The sequence below is a fragment of the Salvelinus fontinalis genome, chromosome 30, assembly GCF_029448725.1.
Source record: "Salvelinus fontinalis isolate EN_2023a chromosome 30, ASM2944872v1, whole genome shotgun sequence".
Lineage (NCBI taxonomy): Eukaryota > Metazoa > Chordata > Actinopteri > Salmoniformes > Salmonidae > Salvelinus > Salvelinus fontinalis.
The window spans coordinates 42,583,065-42,603,788 of NC_074694.1; the positions used below are offsets into that span (position 1 = coordinate 42,583,065).

Here is a 20,724-nt window from a genome sequence, read left to right on the forward strand (position 1 = left end):
TGCAAGATCGATTCCCTGAGCTGACAAGGTCAAAATCTGTCGTTCTGCCCCTGAACAAGGCAGTTAACCCACTGTTCCTAGGCCATCATTGAAAATAAGAATTTGTTCTTAACTGACTTGCCTAGTTAAATAAAGGTCAAATAAATAATTGGTTAGCCTATACAGTACTTATCCAACCTCTTAAAACGGCATGTTTCAACAGAAGAAAAACAGTTTCAGCTCGTAGGCAATCTTGAACACAATCTTGTCTTGGAATCAATCGTGTTGCGCTTGTGTGTTTTTGTTGAACCTGTGTTCCCTTAATAACAAAGCAATATAACATGTTTATTACCTTGGTGAGGTACATTAGAGTTGTTGCTTTGGAATAATTCATTACTAATTCTTCCATTTTCAGGGGGAGGTGTTTCAGTAACACTTTTCAGTACAATGAAAAAACAAAACATTGTTATATGTCGTCTGAGCCCCTTAGGAAAGAGACCCCTTAGCTCCAAGGAAGGGAAATGTATGTCCTACTGACAAATATAACTAATAATGAACTAGTCACTCTTTGACTTCATTCGATACCTTCAGATAAATATTTTTACGTTTCACTTGTATGTCTTTTTTCGTCTAAGTCGTGAGCAATGGGAAAGATTATTTTCAACAATTTCCCCCAATCAAGGATTCTTAGGTTTTTTCTCTCTGTAACCGAGGAATGCACACAATGATATATGTATCAAATACAAAACATTCACACATCCTCATTTTTTTTAAAGTTCTCATAACATTTCTTAGATTGCCTCAGGTTTCCATTAACAAATGTTTGAGAAGAAATACAATGACCCCCTCTTGTTTAAAATGAATAGTTCCTTCATCCCACTTGTCCATTTGCCTCCCCTGGTGTTGTCTGCTTTCAGAAAAAACAGAGAACCCTCTCTCTGATACATTTCCCGTGTAACATTTGTGACATATCCTCACAGAATTAACAGCCTATCATGTCTCTCTGATATTTGCATGTGCTCCCCGTCCCCGTTGCTTGTCTCTGTTCTTAGTGCCTTGCTGTACTCTACATAACCCCTCCTGTGTGTGCTGTCTCTTCTCTTCCTCCACTCCTCTTATCCCCTCCCTCCTTTTCTCATCTCCCTGCAGCCAAGGCCACCATGCTGTTTAGCAGAAACACCAAAGCCATCATCTGGGGCATGCAGACGCGGGCGGTGCAAGGCATGCTCGACTTTGACTACGTGTGCTCGCGGGACGAGCCCTCTGTGGCGGCCATGGTCTATCCCTTCACGTAGGTCCCTCAAGACTCTTGAGCCCAATTTCCATTCTCCTCCAAATCTTTCCTCAGTGTGCACTTGTTCACTGCCCCTCAAGGACTTTAAAATAATTGATTGTTGTAGATGGCCATAAAAATACAGAGTAACCATTTGAGAAAGGCACAGAACTTATTCACAAAAAAGTTTTAAATTTAGAGGGGTGGAATAAACATTTATTTTAGAGCCAAACTGAGCTTACCAAATGATACAACACATTATCAGAAGCACACTGCACTTCGTCTGTAGGTCTCACCATTGATGAGATGTGTATATACATTTTTGTGTCCAAATTCTGGGTCAAAAGTGGCCTGAGAATGCACACATCGGAGTCCACCCATGGCCTTTTCCGAAAATGGCACCAAAATGACACGTTTGGACTTTACGTTTGCACGTTTGGACGTTTGCACGTTTGGACTTTAAAAACCGAAACTAAAATATAAGATAGAAATGTTTTATTAACATGACATTTTCAGGGGTTATATAAAATTAGCATGTTAAAATGAAGTATAATTGTGTGCATATATGTGTGTGTGTGTGTATATATATATATATATATATATATATATATATATACACTGCTCAAAAAAATAAAGAGAACACTTAAACAACACAATGTAACTCCAAGTCAATCACACTTCTGTGAAATCAAACTGTCCACTTAGGAAGCAACACTGATTGACAATAAATGTCACATGCTGTTGTGCAAATGGAATAGACAAAAGGTGGAAATTATAGGCAATTAGTAAGACACCCCCAAAAAAGGAATGGTTCTGCAGGTGGTGACCACACACCACTTCTCAGTTCCTATGCTTGATCAGAAATACAGTGTCGACATTGTTAATGTTGTAAATGACTATTGTAGCTGGAAACGGTATATCTATTTTTTTAATGGAATGTCTACATAGGCGTACAGAGGCCCATTATCAGCAACCATCACTCCTGTGTTCCAATGGCACGTTGTGCTAGCTAATCCAAGTTTATAAATTTTAAAAGGCTGATTGATCATTAGAAAACCCTTTTGAAATTATGTTAGCACAGCTGAAAACTTGTTCTGATTAAAGAAGCAATAAAACGGGTCTTTATACTAGCTGAGTATCTGGAGCAGCAGTATTTGTGGGTTCGTTTACAGGCTCAAAATGGACAGAAACAAAGCACTTTAAAAACTCGTCAGTCTATTCTTGTTCTGAGAAATGAAAGCTATTCAATGCGAGAAATTTGCCTTGAAACTGAAGATCTCGTACAACGCTGTGTACTACTCCCTTCACAGAACAGCACAAACTGTCTCTAACCAGAATAGAAAGATTGGGTGGCCCCGGTGCACAACTGAGCAAGAGGTCAAGTACATTAGTGTCTAGTTTGAGAAACAGACGCCTCCACTGGCAGCTTCATTAAATAGTACCCGCAAAAACGTCAACGGTGAAGAGGTGACTCCTGGAATCTGGCCTTCTAGGCAGAGTTCTGGTGAGTTTCTTCCCTGCCCCCTAATTCTGTCAATCCATGAACATGAAGTACCCTAAAGGTTAATAGATGATAGTGTGGCCCAAAAAGATCAGACTACAGCAAATATGGTCAATAAAACCAAAAAAGAGATTAATCATATTTTATCAAGTCTATCTGATGCAACATTTACTAATGTAAATATAAAGAAATCAGAGGGCATGTACAGTTGAAGTCAGAAGTTTACGTACACCTAGGCCAAATACATTTAAACTCAGTTTTTCACAATTCCTGATGTTTAATCCTAGTAAAAATCCCCCCGTCTTAGGTCAGTTAGGATCACCACTTTATTTTAACATCTCTAGGGTTTGTGGGACGCTAGCGTCACCAAACGAAAGCACACCAAACGATTATGTTAGGTCAGAGCCAAGTCACAGCCATTTTTCCAGTAAAAGAGAGGAGTCACAAAAAGCAGAAATTGAAATAAAATGAATCACTAACCTTTGATCTTCATCAGATGACACTCATAGGACTTCATGTTACACAATACATGTATGTTTTGTTCGGTAAAGTTCATATTTATATCCAAAAATCTGAGTTTACATTGGCGCCTTACGTTCAGAAGTTCCAAAACATCCTTTGATTTTGCAGAGAGCCACATCAATTTACAGGAATACTCATAATAAACATTGCTAAAAGATACAACTGTTATGCATGGAATTTTAGATGCTCTTCTCCTTAATAACTTCTCTAGGGTAGGGGGTAGCATTTGGAATTTTGGATGAAAAGCACGCCCAAATTAAACTGCCTGCTTCTCGGGCCCAGAAGATGTGCACGTTATGCATATAACTGGTAGATTTGGATAGAAAACACTCTAAAGTTTCCAAAACTGTTCAAATAGTGTCTGTGAGTATAACAGAACTGATTTGAGAAAAATCTATTCGGAAAGTCGTTTTTTTTTGTGGTTTTGTAGTTTTCTATAAAATGCCATTACAGTATCCATTGACTTAGGACTCAACTTGCAGTTCCTATGCCTTCCACTAGATGTCAACAGTCTTTAGAAATTGTTTCAGGCTTGTATTATGAAACATTAGGAAGTAAGAGCAGTCTGAATGAGTGGACCCTAAAGTGTCACAGAGCTTTTTCATGCGCGAGACCGAGAGAGTGCCTTTCTTGTTTACATTTTTATATTGACAACGTTATTGTCCGTTTGAAATATTATCGATTATTTAGGCTAAAAACAACCGGAGGATTGAATATAAACATCGTTAAACATGTTTCTATGAACTTTACGGATACAATTTGGATTTTTTTGTCTGCCTGCTTTGACTGCGTTTGAGCCTGTGGATTACTGAAGAAAACGCGCAAACAAAACGGAGGTTTTTGGATATAAAGAGACTTTATCGAACAAAAGGAACATTTATTGAGTAAATTAATGTATGCTGAGTCCAACCATATGAAGATCATCAAAGGTAAGGGATTAATTTGATCTCTATTTCTTTTTTTCTTTTTCTTTTTAAATTTTTTTATCCCATTTTCTCCCCAATTTTCGTGGTATCCAATCGCTAGTAATTACTACCTTGTCTCTTCGCTACAACTCCCGTACGGGCTCGGGAGAGACGAAGGTCGAAAGCCATGCGTCCTCCGAAGCACAACTCAACCAGCCGTACTGCTTCTTAACACAGCGCGCCTCCAACCCGGAAGCCAGCCGCACCAATGTGTCGGAGGAAACACCGTGTACCTGGCCCCCTTGGCTGGCGCGCACTGCGCCCGGCCCGCCACAGGAGTCGCTGGAGCGCGATGAGACAAGGATATCCCTACCGGCCAAACCCTCCCTACCCCGGATGACGCTATGCCAATTGTGCGTCGCCCCACGGACCTCCCGGTCGCGGCCGGCTGCGACAGAGCCTGGGCGCGAACCCAGAGACTATGGTGGCGCAGTTAGCACTGCGATGCAGTGCCCTAGACCACTGCGCCACCCGGGAGGCCTTATCTCTATTTCTGACTTGTGTAACTGTTCTACTTGGCTGGTTACTGTTTGTATTGATTTGTCCTCTGGGCTATGTTCTCAAATAATCGTAAGGTATGCTTTCGCCGTAAAGCATTTTTTAAATCTGACACCGTGGTTGGATTCACAAGAAGTTCATCTTTAAACCTATGTAAAATTTGTTTGGTTTTCTGAATTTTTATAATGAGTATTTCTGTATTTGAATTTGGCGCCCAGCAGTTTCACTGGCTGTTGAAGAGGTGGGACGCTAACGTCTCACGTACCCAAGAGAGGTTAATGCAACCGCTGTGTCAGATTTCAAAAAAGCTTTACGGAAAAAGCAAACCATGCAATAATCTGAGTCGGCGCTCAGAGCCCAATCAAGACACAAATATATCCGCCATATTTTGCAGTCAACAGAAGTCAGAAATATCATTATAAACATTCACTTACCTTTGATGATCTTCATCAGAATGCACTTCCAGGAATCCCAGTTCCACAAGAAATGTTTGTTTTGTTCGATAATGTCCATCATTTATGTCTAAATTCCTCCTTGTTGTTCTAGCATTCAGTACACTTTCCAAACTCACGACGCGCGGGCAAGTCCATCAAAGTACGGACGAAAAGTTTAAGTTATATTACAGTCCGTAAAAACATGACAAACGAAGTATTGAATCAATCTTTAGGATGTTTTTGACATAATTCTTCAATAATGTTCCAACCGGATAACTCCTTTGTCTTCAAAAAACCAAATGGAACGGGAGCAAACTCTCATGTGAACGCGCATGGGCAGCTTGTGGCTGCTGGCAGACCTCTGACTCATTCCACTCTCATTCGCCCCCATTCGCCGATGAGAATGGGGATGTGCTCTATCCTCCTTTTCCTGTAGTCCACAATCATCTCCTTTGTCTTGATCATGTTGAGGGAGAGGTTGTTGTCCTGGCACCACACGGCCAGGTCTCTGACCTCCTCCCTATAGGCTGTCTCATCGTTGTCGGTGATCAGGCCTATCAAATCAACATTTATTGGTCACTTACACGTACGTGTTCAGCAGATGTTATTGTGGGTGTAGGGAAATGCTTGTACCACTGTTGTCATCAGCAAACTTAATGATGTTGGGGGAGTCGTGCCTGCTCAGTACAGGAGGGTACTGAGCACGCACCCCTGAGGGGCCACCATGTTGAGGATCAGAGGGGCGGATGTGGCGTTACCTACCTTTACCACCTGGGGGCTGCCCGTCAGGACGTCCAGGATCCAGTTGCAGAGGTGTTTAGTCCCACGGTCCTTAGCTTAGTGAGGAGCTTTGAGGGCACTATGTTGTCAATGAATAGCATATATGTGTTCCTTTTGTCCAGGTAGGAAAGGGCAGTGTGGAGTGCAATAGAGATTACATCATCGGTGGAGCTGTTGTGGTGGAATGCAAATTGGAGTGGGTCTTGGGTTTCTGGGTTGATGGTGTTTATGTGGGCTATGACCAGCCTTTCAAAGCACTTCATGGCTACAGACGTGAGTGATACGGGTCGGTAGTCATTTAGACATGTTGCCTTCGTGTTCTTGGGCACAGGGACTATGGTGGTCTGCTTGAAACATGTTGGTATTACAGACTCCGACAGGGAGAGGTTGAAAATGTTGCTCAGCGCATGCTTGGAGTACGCGTCCTGGTAATCTATCTGGCCCTGCGGCCTTGTGAATGTTGACCTGTTTAAAGGTCTTACTCACATCGGTTACGGAGAGCGTGTTCACACAGTCATCCGGAACAGCTGATGCTCTCATGCATGTTTCAGTGTTACTTGCCTCGAAGCAAGCATAGAAGTAATTTAGCTTGTCTGGTTGGCTCGTGTCACTGGGCAGCTCGTGACTGTGCTTGTAAGCAGGAATCAGGAGGAGAGAATTGTGGTCAGATTTGCAAAATGGAGGGTGAGGGAAAGCTTTGTATACGTCTGTGTGTGTGGAGTAAAGGTGGTCTAGAGTTTTTTTTGTTTTTTTATAATTTTTTTCTCCTCCCCCCTCTGGTTGCACATTTAACATGCTGGTAGAAATTTGGTGAAACGGATTTAAGTTTCCGTACATTAAAGTCCCCGGCCTCTACGAGAGCCGCCTCTGGATGAGCATTTTCCTGTTTGCTTATGGCGGAATGTAGCTCATTGAGTGCTGTCTTAGTGCCAGCATCGGTTTGTGGTGGTAAATAGACAGCTTCGAAGAATATAGATGGAAACTCTCTTCGTAAATAGTGTGGTCTTCAGCTTATCATGAGATACTCTACCTCAGGCTACCAAAACCTTGAGACTTCCTTAGATATCGTGCACCAAGATTTCGTGCTTCTCAGCTAAAATTGTTATATATATTTCTTGCAACCAACAAAATTTTGAATATTTGAGGCATGAAATCATCGAAGCTCTGCAGATTTTGTTGTGAGGATACAGAATCAATAGACCTTTTATTTTGGTATTGCCCTCAGGTAGCCTGTTTCTGGTCTCAGGTTCAGGAATGGCTGAAAATGTATAGCATTGATCTAAAATTGACCATAGAAATAGTACTGTTAGGAGACCTGGAGAGACCAGGTCAGTCAATTACTAATACTCTTATTATAAGTATTTATCATCAACTCGCAATCTGTGGATTCTATTCGATTAGATTAGAAATTGTACGTCGCATAGTTGAAAGATAGAAAGTTGCGTAGAAATCCGAAGTGGGTGGCCAGCAGAGATGGATGGGATGGGCTGAGGGTTGGTATGTGGAATTGGAGACAAGTGGGAGTGGAGTTGCTGTGTCAGAAAGAGAATGATGGTCAAAGATAAAAGGGGGAAAAAGTATGCAATCTAGCTGCACTTGAATTCGTTTGACTTTTCTTTGTATATATCCATACAAATTATGCCAGATTTTGACCGGCTGAGAAAAGCTGCCTGCCTGTCTAGTTCCGACTCCCAAGCCCTATTGAAACAATGTTGCAAATATCAGAGACAGCAAGGTTTATACAAATTACAGCCAAGGATGAATAGATTTAGCAAACGGTATTCATCAAGCTAGCCAGCTAGTTAAACGTACAAAAAAACGAACTAAAACACAAAAGGGATTTAGCTAGCTTGTGAATTAGCCTGTTTGTCCCATTGACTTAGCATGGCTTTCAGGTAGCAAGCTAATCGATTAGCATGCGCACCACTGTGGATATTTTCGGCAGTTGAACATTACAAACTGAACACTGTATGCAATGGTAGGTATGTGTGTGTGTAACATATAATGATAACATATTATAGTGAAGCCACATATGAGATGGGCAACATTTCACTCCAACATAGGTGTTGATTTTCTCTCACTTAGCTCAAAAACGGTCGGCATGTTTCTGCGCTCTGATTGGAGGATTCCTAAAAATTGCCCACTAGGTGGCACTGCCGATCGGGATTCCCCAGATAATAAAAAGCTGCTCATTTTCAATATCAAATAGTTGCAGTAACCACTGCTGGGCTGGCAACATTGTGTGGCAATATCACCCCGCAAAAATTGTCATGGCCTTTATTATCTGGGGAAACTTGATCGGCAGCGCCACCTAGTGTGCAATTTGTAGGAATCCTCCAATCAGAGTGGAGATATTGGTCATGCTATTCCAAAGTATGGCCGCTATTTTTGAGCTGAAGCAAGAGAGAATCTAATCCTATGTTTGAGTGAAATGTTGGCCATTCACGTCTCGTGGCTTTACTACAATTTTTTATCATCGTACGTTAATACATAGTACCAGTCAAAAGTTGACACACACCTACTCATTGCAGGGTTTTTCTTTATTTCTATTTTCTACATTGTAGAATTATAGTGAAGACATAAACTATGGAATAACACACATGGAATCATGTAGTAACCAAAAAAGTGTTAAATCAAAATATATTTGAGATTCATCAAAGTAGTCTCCCGGGTGGCGCAGTGGTCTAGGGCACTGCATCGCAGTGCTAGCTGCGCCACCAGAGTCTCTGGGTTCACGCCCAGTCTCTGTCGCAGCCGGGCGCAACCGGGAGGTCCGTGGGGCGACGCACAATTGGCATAGCGTCGTCCGGGTTAGGGGTTAGGGAGGGATTGGCCGGTAGGGATATCCTTGTCTCAGTATGTAAAAAATGTAATAAAATGTATGCACTCTACTGTAAGTCGCTCTGGATAAGAGCGTCTGCTAAATGACTAAAAATGTAAATGTAAAAATGTAGTCACCCTTTGCCTTTTATGAATGCTTTTCCAACCGTTTTGAAGGAGTTCCTACGTGTATTCTAGTCACATCTCCCGCATCAACCAGACTAATTACTAATGCACTTGGTAATCCATCTTTGTTTCCAAATCCAAAATGGACTCTAATGAACTGAAAGAATATATGCTTAGAATACTAATTGTTAATCCAGTTGAAGTCATTTGAATAATAATGTTTGTGATCAGACTGGTAATAATTGGTGTGTTTATTAATGTAGCTATGTGTGACTGTTCTCAGCGGGGATCACAAGCAGAAGTTCTACTGGGGCCACAAGGAGATCCTGATTCCTGTTTATAAGAACATGGCCGACGCCATGAAAAAGCACCCCGAAGTGGACGTGCTTATAAGCTTTGCCTCGCTACGCTCCGCCTTTGACAGCACCATGGAAACCATGCAGTACTCACAGGTACGGCTTATTTTGTTTAATGTTTCTATGTTTCTATTCTATTGTGTTCCGGAGTTCCAAATTAAGCAGCAGCAGCTGAAAAGATGAGCTCCTACAAATATTGAAATTTAAATGTTTTTTTAGAGTAAAGTACATCGAAGAAAATCAAAAGAAAACTGCAAACTGAATAGGAGACCAAACAAGCAGCAAACAAAGAAGAAAGGCTTTTGAAAAAGTAACTATTTTTTCATAAAATTATATCGTTTTCTTAGCTAGCTAAGTTGTTTACCTGTTGCTAGGCAGTTGCTAGGGACATTCCTGGAAGAAGCTAGCTAGCTAACAAGGAGTGTCTAGTTGGCAGAAGAGAAGAAGGGACAAAGAAGGGACAAAATAAGGACAGAAGAAAAGGGAAAGGGGGGAAAAGGGACATTAAGGTGAAGCAGTCCTCTAAAGACACAAAAGACAATAATACAAGAAACAACACTTCTATTGCCTCTCCCTCTACGATACGCACTTCCGGGTTGGAGCGAGTAGTTGCATTCCGCTTTGCTCCACAGGTAGTATAACATTTCATTTCATTACAGTACAACAGTTTGATTTGTTTGATCTTAGCTGGCTACATAGCCGTCTTTGTATCCAAGATAATTGTGTAGTCTAGAGTAATTGTCGAGGTTACCTAGCCAGTTAGAGGTTACCTAGCCAGCTACACTTTCAAACAAAGTCAACAACGCAGCCACTGCTAGCTAGCCTATTTCACCAGCCAGCAGTACTATATCATTTTAGTCAATAAGATTTTTTGCAACGTAAGCTTAACTTTCTGAACATTCGAGACGTGTAGTCCACTTGTCATTCCAATCTCCTTTGCATTAGCGTAGCCTCTTCTGTAGCCTGTCAACTATGTGTCTGTCTATCCCTGTTCTCTCCTCTCTGCACAGACCATACAAACGCTTCACACCGCGTGGCCGCTGCTACTCTAACCTGGTGGTCCCAGCGCGCACGACCCACGTGGAGTTCCAGGTCTCAGGCAGCCTCTGGAACTGCCGATCTGCGGCCAACAAGGCAGAGTTCATCTCAGCCTATGCTTCCCTCCAGTCCCTCGACTTCTTGGCACTGACGGAAACATGGATTACCACTGATAACACTGCTACTCCTACTGCTCTCTCCTCGTCTGCCCACGTGTTCTCGCACACCCCGAGAGCTTCTGGTCAGCGGGGTGGTGGCACTGGGATCCTCATCTCTCCCAAGTGGACATTCTCTCTTTCTCCCCTGACCCATCTGTCTATCGCCTCCTTTGAATTCCATGCTGTCACAGTTACCAGCCCTTTCAAGCTTAACATCCTTATCATTTATCGCCCTCCAGGTTCCCTTGGAGAGTTCATCAATGAGCTTGACGCCCTGATAAGTTCCTTTCCTGAGGATGGCTCACCTCTCACAGTTCTGGGTGACTTTAACCTCCCCATGTCTACCTTTGACTCATTCCTCTCTGCCTCCTTCTTTCCACTCCTCTCCTCTTTTGACCTCACCCTCTCACCTTCCCCCCCTACTCACAAGGCAGGCAATACGCTTGACCTCATCTTTACTAGATGCTGTTCTTCCACTAATCTCATTGCAACTCCCCTCCAAGTCTCCGACCACTACCTTGTATCCTTTTCCCTCTCGCTCTCATCCAACACTTCCCACACTGCCCCTACTCGGATGGTATCGCGCCGTCCCAACCTTCGCTCTCTCTCCCCCGCTACTCTCTCCTCTTCCATCCTATCATCTCTTCCCTCTGCTCAAACCTTCTCCAACCTATCTCCTGATTCTGCCTCCTCAACCCTCCTCTCCTCCCTTTCTGCATCCTTTAACTCTCTATGTCCCCTATCCTCCAGGCCGGCTCGGTCCTCCCCTCCTGCTCCGTGGCTCGACGACTCATTGCGAGCTCACAGAACAGGGCTCCGGGCAGCCGAGCGGAAATGGAGGAAAACTCGCCTCCCTGCGGACCTGGCATCCTTTCACTCCCTCCTCTCTACCTTCTCCTCTTCTGTCTCTGCTGCTAAAGCCAATTTCTACCACTCTAAATTCCAAGCATCTGCCTCTAACCCTAGGAAGCTCTTTGCCACCTTCTCCTCCCTCCTGAATCCTCCTCCCCCTCCTCCCCCCTCCTCCCTCTCTGCTGATGACTTCGTCAACCATTTTGAAAAGAAGGTCGATGACATCCGATCCTCGTTTGCTAAGTCAAACGACACCGCTGGTTCTGCTCACACTGCCCTACCCTGTGCTTTGACCTCTTTCTCCCCTCTCTCTCCAGATGAAATCTCGCGTCTTGTGACGGCCGGCCGCCCAACAACCTGCCCGCTTGACCCTATCCCCTCCTCTCTTCTCCAGACCATTTCCGGAGACCTTCTCCCTTACCTCATCTCGCTCATCAACTCATCCTTGACCGCTGGCTACGTCCCTTCCGTCTTCAAGAGAGCGAGAGTTGCACCCCTTCTGAAAAAACCTACACTCGATCCCTCCGATGTCAACAACTACAGACCAGTATCCCTTCTTTCTTTTCTCTCCAAAACTCTTGAACGTGCCGTCCTTGGCCAGCTCTCCTGCTATCTCTCTCAGAATGACCTTCTTGATCCAAATCAGTCAGGTTTCAAGACTAGTCATTCAACTGAGACTGCTCTTCTCTGTGTCACGGAGGCGCTCCGCACTGCTAAAGCTAACTCTCTCTCCTCTGCTCTCATCCTTCTAGACCTATCGGCTGCCTTTGATACTGTGAACCATCAGATCCTCCTCTCCACCCTCTCCGAGCTGGGCATCTCCGGCGCGGCCCACGCTTGGATTGCGTCCTACCTGACAGGTCGCTCCTACCAGGTGGCGTGGCGAGAATCTGTCTCCGCACCACGTGCTCTCACCACTGGTGTCCCCCAGGGCTCTGTTCTAGGCCCTCTCCTATTCTCGCTATACACCAAGTCACTTGGCTCTGTCATATCCTCACATGGTCTCTCCTATCATTGCTATGCAGACGTCACACAATTAATCTTCTCCTTTCCCCCCTCTGATAACCAGGTGGTGAATCGCATCTCTGCATGTCTGGCAGACATATCAGTGTGGATGACGGATCACCACCTCAAGCTGAACCTCGGCAAGACGGAGCTGCTCTTCCTCCCGGGGAAGGACTGCCCGTTCCATGATCTCGCCATCACGGTTGACAACTCCATTGTGTCCTCCTCCCAGAGTGCTAAGAACCTTGGCGTGATCCTGGACAACACCCTGTCGTTCTCAACTAACATCAAGGCGGTGACCCGTTCCTGTAGGTTCATGCTCTACAACATTCGCAGAGTACGACCCTGCCTCACGCAGGAAGCGGCGCAGGTCCTAATCCAGGCACTTGTCATCTCCCGTCTGGATTACTGCAACTCGCTGTTGGCTGGGCTCCCTGCCTGTGCCATTAAACCCCTACAACTCATTCAGAACGCCGCAGCCCGTCTGGTGTTCAACTTTCCCAAGTTCTCTCACGTCACCCCGCTCCTCCGCTCTCTCCACTGGCTTCCAGTTGAAGCTCGCATCCGCTACAAGACCATGGTGCTTGCCTACGGAGCTGTGAGGGGAACGGCACCTCCGTACCTTCAGGCTCTGATCAGGCCCTACACCCAAACAAGGGCACTGCGTTCATCCACCTCTGGCCTGCTCGCCTCCCTACCTCTGAGGAAGTACAGTTCCCGCTCAGCCCAGTCAAAACTGTTCGCTGCTCTGGCACCCCAATGGTGGAACAAACTCCCTCACGACGCCAGGTCAGCGGAGTCAATCACCACCTTCCGGAGACACCTGAAACCCCACCTCTTTAAGGAATACCAAGGATAGGATAAAGTAATCCTTCTAACCCCCCCCCCCCTTAAAAGAGTTAGATGCACTATTGTAAAGTGGTTGTTCCACTGGATATCATAAGGTGAATGCACCAATTTGTAAGTCGCTCTGGATAAGAGCGTCTGCTAAATGACTTAAATGTAATGTAATGTAATCTATTTATTAAGCTTTTTCTCAAGTTATGGCTTCCCTTGTCGGCGATAGGCTGGGGGGTAGCCTTATAATGAAAAATAGTCAAACTCCACATCCAAGGATATACATGTGTATCGATGGTTCTTGTAGAAGCTAACGTAGCCTTGCAGAGTTATATCACCTACTCTGACACAAGAAGTAACTGTCAACCTTCAACCATAATAGCTGAGGTTTTCTAGTTTATTGGTACTGACTGTTAACGTAGATTTGCTGGTGGTGAGTAAGGTTAATATTAACAACACTAATTTGACGTAAAAGGTGCATAAATACTATTAGCAAAATAGAAAGCTGTTTATGGCCAATGTCTTAGACCAAGCAGTTATGTCCCTTGTCATTCAAGGACATGTTGACCTTACTTGTTCGAATGATCTTAATAATGAATTTACTTTTGTTACTCCAGATCCACACCATTGCGATCATAGCTGAGGGCATCCCTGAAGCCCAGACAAGGAAGCTGATCAAGAGGGCAGATGAGAACGGCGTCACAATCATCGGCCCAGCCACGGTAAGCACTCCACTAATAACATGCGATATTGAAACAGAATATGGCTGCATTTTACTGTTTGTGAGCATTAACATGTGTGTTTGTCATTGTGTCTCACTGACATCGCTGGTCCCTGAAGAGAGCATCACAACCCATGCCTAACCTCATCACTCCTCTATGTGTTCTAACCAGGTGGGAGGCATCAAACCCGGCTGCTTCAAGATCGGGAACACGGGCGGAATGCTGGACAACATCTTGGCCTCCAATCTGTACCGGCCAGGCAGCGTGGCCTACGTGTCTCGCTCAGGAGGCATGTCCAACGAGCTCAACAACATCGTCTCCCACACTACAGATGGCGTCTACGAGGGCGTGGCCATCGGAGGTGACCGGTGAGGAAGATTAGGAAGAGGAGAGGTCATAGGGCAAATGGCGAACTAGAGAATCCAGTCCAATAGGGATGAAGGGATCCACTTTATTTCACTGGAGCTATCATCCAGGGCATGTATTCTCAAAGCATCTCAGAGCAGGAGTACTGATCTACGATAGGTTTTGCCTTTAAAATGATAATGATTTAGGTGGGACCTGATCCTAGATCAGCACTCCTACTCTGAGAAGCTTTGTCAATAGAAGCCAAAGTTTTTACTATAATAGTATGGTGGTTATGTAATCAAATTGTATTTGTCACATACACATGATTAGCAGATGTTAATGCAAGTGTAGTGAAATGCTTGTGCTTCTAGTTCTGACAATGCAGTAATAACCAACGAGTAATCTAACCTAACAGTTTCACAACAGCTACCTTATACACACAAGTATAAAGGAATGAAGAATATGTACATAAAAATATATGAATGAGTGATGGTACAGAACGGCATAGGCAAGATGCAGTAGATTGTATCGAGTACAGTATACACATATGAGATGAGTAATGTAGGGTATGTAAACATTATATTAAGTGGCATTGTTTAAAGTGGCTAGTGATACATGTTTTACATTATTAAAGTGGCTAGAGTTGAGTCAGTATGTTGGCAGCAGCCACTCAATGTTAGTGGTGGCTGTTTAACAGTCCGATGGCCTTGAGATAGAAGCTGTTTTTCAGTCTCTCGGTCCCTGTACTGCACCTGTACTGACCTCGCCTTCTGGATGATAGCGGGGTAAACAGGCAGTGGCTCGGGTGGTTGTTGTCCTTGATGATCTTTATGGCCTTCCTGTGACATCGGGTGGTGTACGTGTCCTGGAGGGCGGGTAGTTTGCCCCCGGTGATGCGTTGTGCAGACCTCACTACCATCAGAAGAGCCTAACGGTTGTGGGCGGAGCAGTTGCCGTACCAGGCGGTCATACAGCCCGACAGGATGCTCTTGATTGTGCATCTGTAGAAGCTTGAGTGCTTTTGGTGACAAGCCGAATTTCTTCAGCCTCCTGAGGTTGAAGAGGCTGCTGCGCCTTCTTCACAACGCTGTCTGTGTGGGTGGACCAATTCAGTTTGTCCGTGATGTGTCCGCCGAGGAACTTAAAACTTACTACCCTCTAAACTACTGTCCCGTCGATGTGGATAGGGGGGTACTCCCTCTGCTGTTTCCTGAAGTCCACAATCATCTCCTTTGTTTTGTTGTCATTGAGTGTGAGGTTATTTTCCTGACACCACACTCCGAGGGCCCTCACCTCCTCCCTGTAGGCCGTCTCGTTGTTGTTGGTAATCAAGCCTACCACTGTAGTGTCGTCTGCAAACTTGATGATTGAGTTGGAGGCGTGCATGGCCACGCAGTCGTGGGTGAACAAGGAGTACAGGAGAGGGCTCAGAACGCACCCTTGTGGGGCCCCAGTGTTGAGGATCAGCGGGGTGGAGATGTTGTTACCTATCCTCACCACCTGGGGGCAGCCCATCAGGAAGTCCAGTACTCAGTTGCACAGGGCGGGGTCGAGACCCAGGGTCTCGAGGTTGATGACGAGTTTGGAGGGTACTATGGTGTTAAATGCTGAGCTATAGTCGATGAACAGCATTCTCACATAGGTATTCCTCTTGTCCAGATGGGTTAGGGCTGTGTGGTTGCGATTGCATCGTCTGTGGACCTATTGGAGCCGTAAGCAAATTGGAGTGGGTCTAGGGTGTTAGGTAGGGTGGAGGTGATATGGTCCTTGACTAGTCTCTCAAAGCGCTTCATGATGACGGAAGTGAGTGCTACGGGGCGGAAGTCGTTTAGCTCAGTTACCTTAGCTTTCTTTGGAACAGAGACAATGGTGGCCCTCTTGAAGCATGTGGGAACAGCAGATTGGGATAAGGAATGATTGAATATGTCCGTAAACACACCAGCCAGCTGGTATGGGCCTGGGCCTGCAGCCTTGCGAGGGTTAACACGTTTAAATGTTTTACTCACGTCGGCTGCAGTGAAGGAGAGTCCAGGTTTTGGTAGCGGGCCGTGTCATTGGCACTGTATTGTCCTCAAAGCGAGCAAAGAAGTTGTTTAGTCTGTCTGGGAGCAAGACATCCTGGTCTCGATGATAATCTAATAACTTCTTCTTTTTCTTTAAAACAAGTTCCTCTACTAAAGCACCATTTGCATTGACCTGTAGGTATCCAGGCTCAACGTTCATGGACCATGTGCTCCGCTACCAGGACACTCCAGAAGTGAAGATGATCGTGATGCTTGGAGAGGTGAGCCTTTTATTGGCACTACCAACTTGTTTTACCAGCGTTGCTTCTAATAGCTGAATAATGTCTTACAGGTCCAGAACAGTCATTCTCATTTTCAGTTAAAATAGCTTTTTGAGGGACTAAAATATCACCCATAATATTTTTGGGGGGATAGAAATGCTCAAAATTTGAGAAAAGGTACTTTCTCTTATGGCTAACTACCAGGAAGTTTGAAAAGACAGGTTGAGTTGGGTGGTTGCCTTGACTGACAGCTCTTTGCAAGGCCTATGTCGATGCAGTGAGTCAAATGCTGACAGTAAAATCGTCTCAAGCAAATTTGGTGATACACAAAGCATCTCAAACAACATTGAAATTGCATCAATAGCCAGGTTTCCATCCAAAATGTTCCTTGCGACATGTACTTTACTCGCAAGCTGTTGGCTAGAGCGCACGTGCCAATACCATAGTGAGCGCACTCGCTATATAACGCACAGGTTGAAAGTAATATTTCCCAGGACATAGACAGATCTGATATTGGCAGAAAGCTTAAATTCTTGTTCATCGAACTGCACTGTCCAATTTACAGTAGCTATTACAGTGAAATAATACCATGCTGTTGTTTGAGGAGAGTGCACAGTTATGAACTTGAAAAGTGATGAATAAACCAATTAGGCACATTTGGGCAGTCTTGATACAACATTTTGAACAGAAATGTAATGGTTCATTGGCTCAGTCTGAAACTTTGCACATACACTGCTACCATCTATTAGCCAAAATCTAAGTTGTGCCTTGGCTGGAATAATAAATTATGGACTTTCTCTTGCATTTCAAAGATGATGGTACAAAAAATAGACATGTTTTTTTCTTTATCTTTTACCAGATCTAATGTGTTATTATCCTCCTTTCATTTCACATTTCCACTAACTTCAAAGTGTTTCCTTTCAAATGGTATCAAGAATATGCATATCCTTGCCTCAGGACCTGAGCTACAGGCAGTTAGTTTTGGGTATGTCATTTCAGTTTAAAATTGAAAAAAAGGGGCGGATCCTTATTAATAGTTTTGCCACATTTTTTGCAGTATTATTTTGTGCCTCGTTGCAAACAGGATGCATGTTTTGGGATATTTTTATTCTGTACAGGCGTCCTTCTTTTTACTTTGTCACTTAGGTTAGTATTGTGGAGTAACTATAATGTTGTTGATCCATCCTCAGTTTTCTCCTATCACAGCCATTAAACTCTAACTGTTGGCCTACTGGTGAAATCCTTCCTCTCTGGCAACTTGAGTTAGGAAGGACGCCTGTATCTTTGTAGCGACTGGGTGTATTGATACACAATCCAAAGTGTGTAATTAATAACTTCACCATGCTCAAAGGGATATTCAATGTCTGCTTTATTATTATCCCTGGTCTTTGTGTTTGAAACTCACTGTTCGACTGAGAGACCTTTACAGATAATTGTATGTGTGGGGTACAGAGATCAATTCATCAAAAATCATGTTAAACACTATTATTGCACACAGTGAGTCCATGCAATTTGTGACTTGTTAAGCACATTTTTACTCCTGGACTTATTTGTGCTTGCCATAATTCCCCTTTGATGATATGACGTATTGGTTGTAGGCCAGTGACAAAAAAATCTCTATTTTAATCCATCTTAAATTCAGGCTGTAGAACATGGAAAAAGTCGAGGGGTGTGAATACTTTCGGAAGGCACTGTATATTAACCACGGCCCTCTGCAAACACGCTTTCTCCGATGTTGGTTACACAGCGGAACTTATAAAATAATGTCATGTTACCATTGGTGTATTAAAATTAGTTAGTGATTTTTTTTATTTTATTCTCTTAATAATCCCACTTCCTGAATCCAAGCGTTTGACATGGGGGAGGGTACAGACCAATACATTTATGATCAAACTTGATACTTTTTCATATTTTGATCATCATACTTTGGTATGGTTTCATCCAAATATCATCCAATTTCATGAAACAAAATTTACAATGTTTATATTTGAAATATATTTCTATTAGATTTTGTCAATTATCCTCAAGATTTATATCTATTTACAAAATACCCTAAATTAACACCCCCCTCTCTCTCTTCTCTCTCCCTTTCCTTGTGTAGATCGGAGGCACAGAAGAGTATAAGATCTGTCAAGGCATCAAGGACGGCAGGATAACCAAGCCGGTGGTGTGCTGGTGTATAGGAACCTGTGCCACCATGTTCTCCTCGGAGGTCAGTCGGCTGGTTTGGTAATGTGTCTAGGGAGAACTTATCAGGGAATCAAACTCGCCACTTTAAGGTGAATCGTGAATCACGTAGATCGGTAAAAAAAATACGTTTCTGGGAGAGGGGTGGGGTCTGATGAAAGTGAGAGTGTACACCCATTGAGCAATGAGTGCTTCATCCAATATCACGTGTGACAGCTGTGAGCAGCCAAACGCATCCCCTTACCAGCAATTAGCCTAGCCTACTCTGCTGCTTCTCTCTCTCCATTCTTTCTGCGCATCTCCATCAGTTTTAAAATGTTATTTAGCCGTAATGGCGAGCTGGGGTGTGCAGACAGTGATGGGGTTTCTGTTGTTAAATGTGTTTAATTATTGGAGGGGCTCGCAACGCGAGCGAAGATGTTGCGTAGATTTCATTTCGTCTGTAAGAACCAGCAGGCCAGTCTGACTAGGCTTCGCTGTCACGTAAGCCTCTGAGTGCCACTACCATAGAGGAGAAGCACAATGACAGTCATACATGCGCCTTTACATAACTGAAAACCACAAATTTCTCACCCAAACCGCATTCTACCGCAAATTGGTGTACATGTTATGTATTTTTATAAACCATTTCGCAGGCCGTTTTAAACGACTTGTTGGCCAGCTGACAACATGGTACCCAACAAATATGGTAAAATGTCTTCAGTGTTATATATATATTTTTTTAAATAAGATCATCCTTGAGAACTAACACCAAAAGAAAAACTAGACAGTCAGGGAGAATATAAAATAAATAAATAACATGTTACTCAGATGGTATAAGATCACGGCTAAGCCATGACAAAATGTGTAGAATTGCAGGAAATTAGCTTTAAAACTGCACATTTTCTCTAAGCCGCATGGCAAAATGTAAAGAATTGCAGAAAATATACATTAAAACACTAAAATCTAGTCTCTGCCGGCCAAGAGGAGGACCTCTAAAATTTGCGGTCAGAGACCATTGGCCAAAGGCACCACCACTCGGTATAGAGAAAAAATTGAAAAAATAAAACATCTAATATTAGATACACTATGTGTTTCTCCCCATTCACTGAACCACCTTCTCTGTGAGTAGCTATCTAACTGTTCTTTGTGGCTAGCTAGCTAGCCAGTTAGCCCTAGTGACTTAACCATTCACTGAACCTTCTTCCAGCCAGGACAATGGCAATAGAGAAGATACAAGATATACACAAGTAAACATTTTACTTCAGAACTATCAGCTAGCTATATGTGAATTGTAATAATGTAGCTAAACATAATTTTTAATATTGTAGTCAGGCAACATAGTAATTTGGAAGTCAGATTGTATTTTCTCTCACTTCAGCTCAAATAATGGCCACCTTTTTTTGATTTCAAGAAATGCTGTGTAATTTTTTACGTGGTTGTCATTTATTTGTATACTGTCCATTGAAGCTTGCATCGATGCATGCTTAGAAATATGTACAAACTGAGTACGCATTCAAGAAGTGCCCTCCGTGCTATGTTTCGCATACTTTGAATTAGACGCATACTCCCACCCTCCTGTGCTATCATTTGCGTGCTTGGAGCACGGTAATACGCATTTTAAGAAACACCCACTGAGTAATGATAACTTGGCTATATACAAGGGGTACCAGTACTGAGTCGATGTGCAGGGTTACCAGGTAATTGAGGTAAATATGTACATATAACTAGGGATTTTTCCCAGTGAACTAAAACGTGCAAGGGTAAAAATGGAATATGCTGGATCATGGAAACTATCGGCCTGTCTCATTCCATCGAAGGTCATGGAAAAGATTATGTTCGAGCAGATTTACATTTATATTTCCTTACATAACCTACTACATGAGCTCAAATCTGGCTTTTGGAAATCCCATTCCACCGACACTTGCCTAGTATATGTTAGATCTCCAAAAGGCATTTGATACAGTGCATCATGAGATTCTGTTTTTAAAACTAAGCCATGGGCTTTAACAACTTAGCTATGAAATGGGTTAGCTCTTATCTGTAAGGATGAAAACGAA

General features: G+C 43.5%; 1 protein-coding gene across 3 annotated transcripts in view; it reads left to right on the plus strand.

Annotated features, from left to right (window-relative positions):
* The window catches only part of LOC129829262 (ATP-citrate synthase-like), a 115,520-nt gene that overhangs the window by 44,599 nt on the left and 50,197 nt on the right, over positions 1-20,724 (plus strand). For all 3 annotated transcript variants that reach the window (XM_055890969.1, XM_055890971.1, XM_055890970.1), the window contains 6 exons: positions 1,129-1,270; positions 9,182-9,350; positions 13,762-13,866; positions 14,038-14,234; positions 16,417-16,498; positions 18,600-18,710. In XM_055890969.1, the coding sequence (XP_055746944.1) occupies positions 1,129-1,270; positions 9,182-9,350; positions 13,762-13,866; positions 14,038-14,234; positions 16,417-16,498; positions 18,600-18,710 (806 nt within the window). The remainder of the gene's footprint in view (positions 1-1,128; positions 1,271-9,181; positions 9,351-13,761; positions 13,867-14,037; positions 14,235-16,416; positions 16,499-18,599; positions 18,711-20,724) is intronic.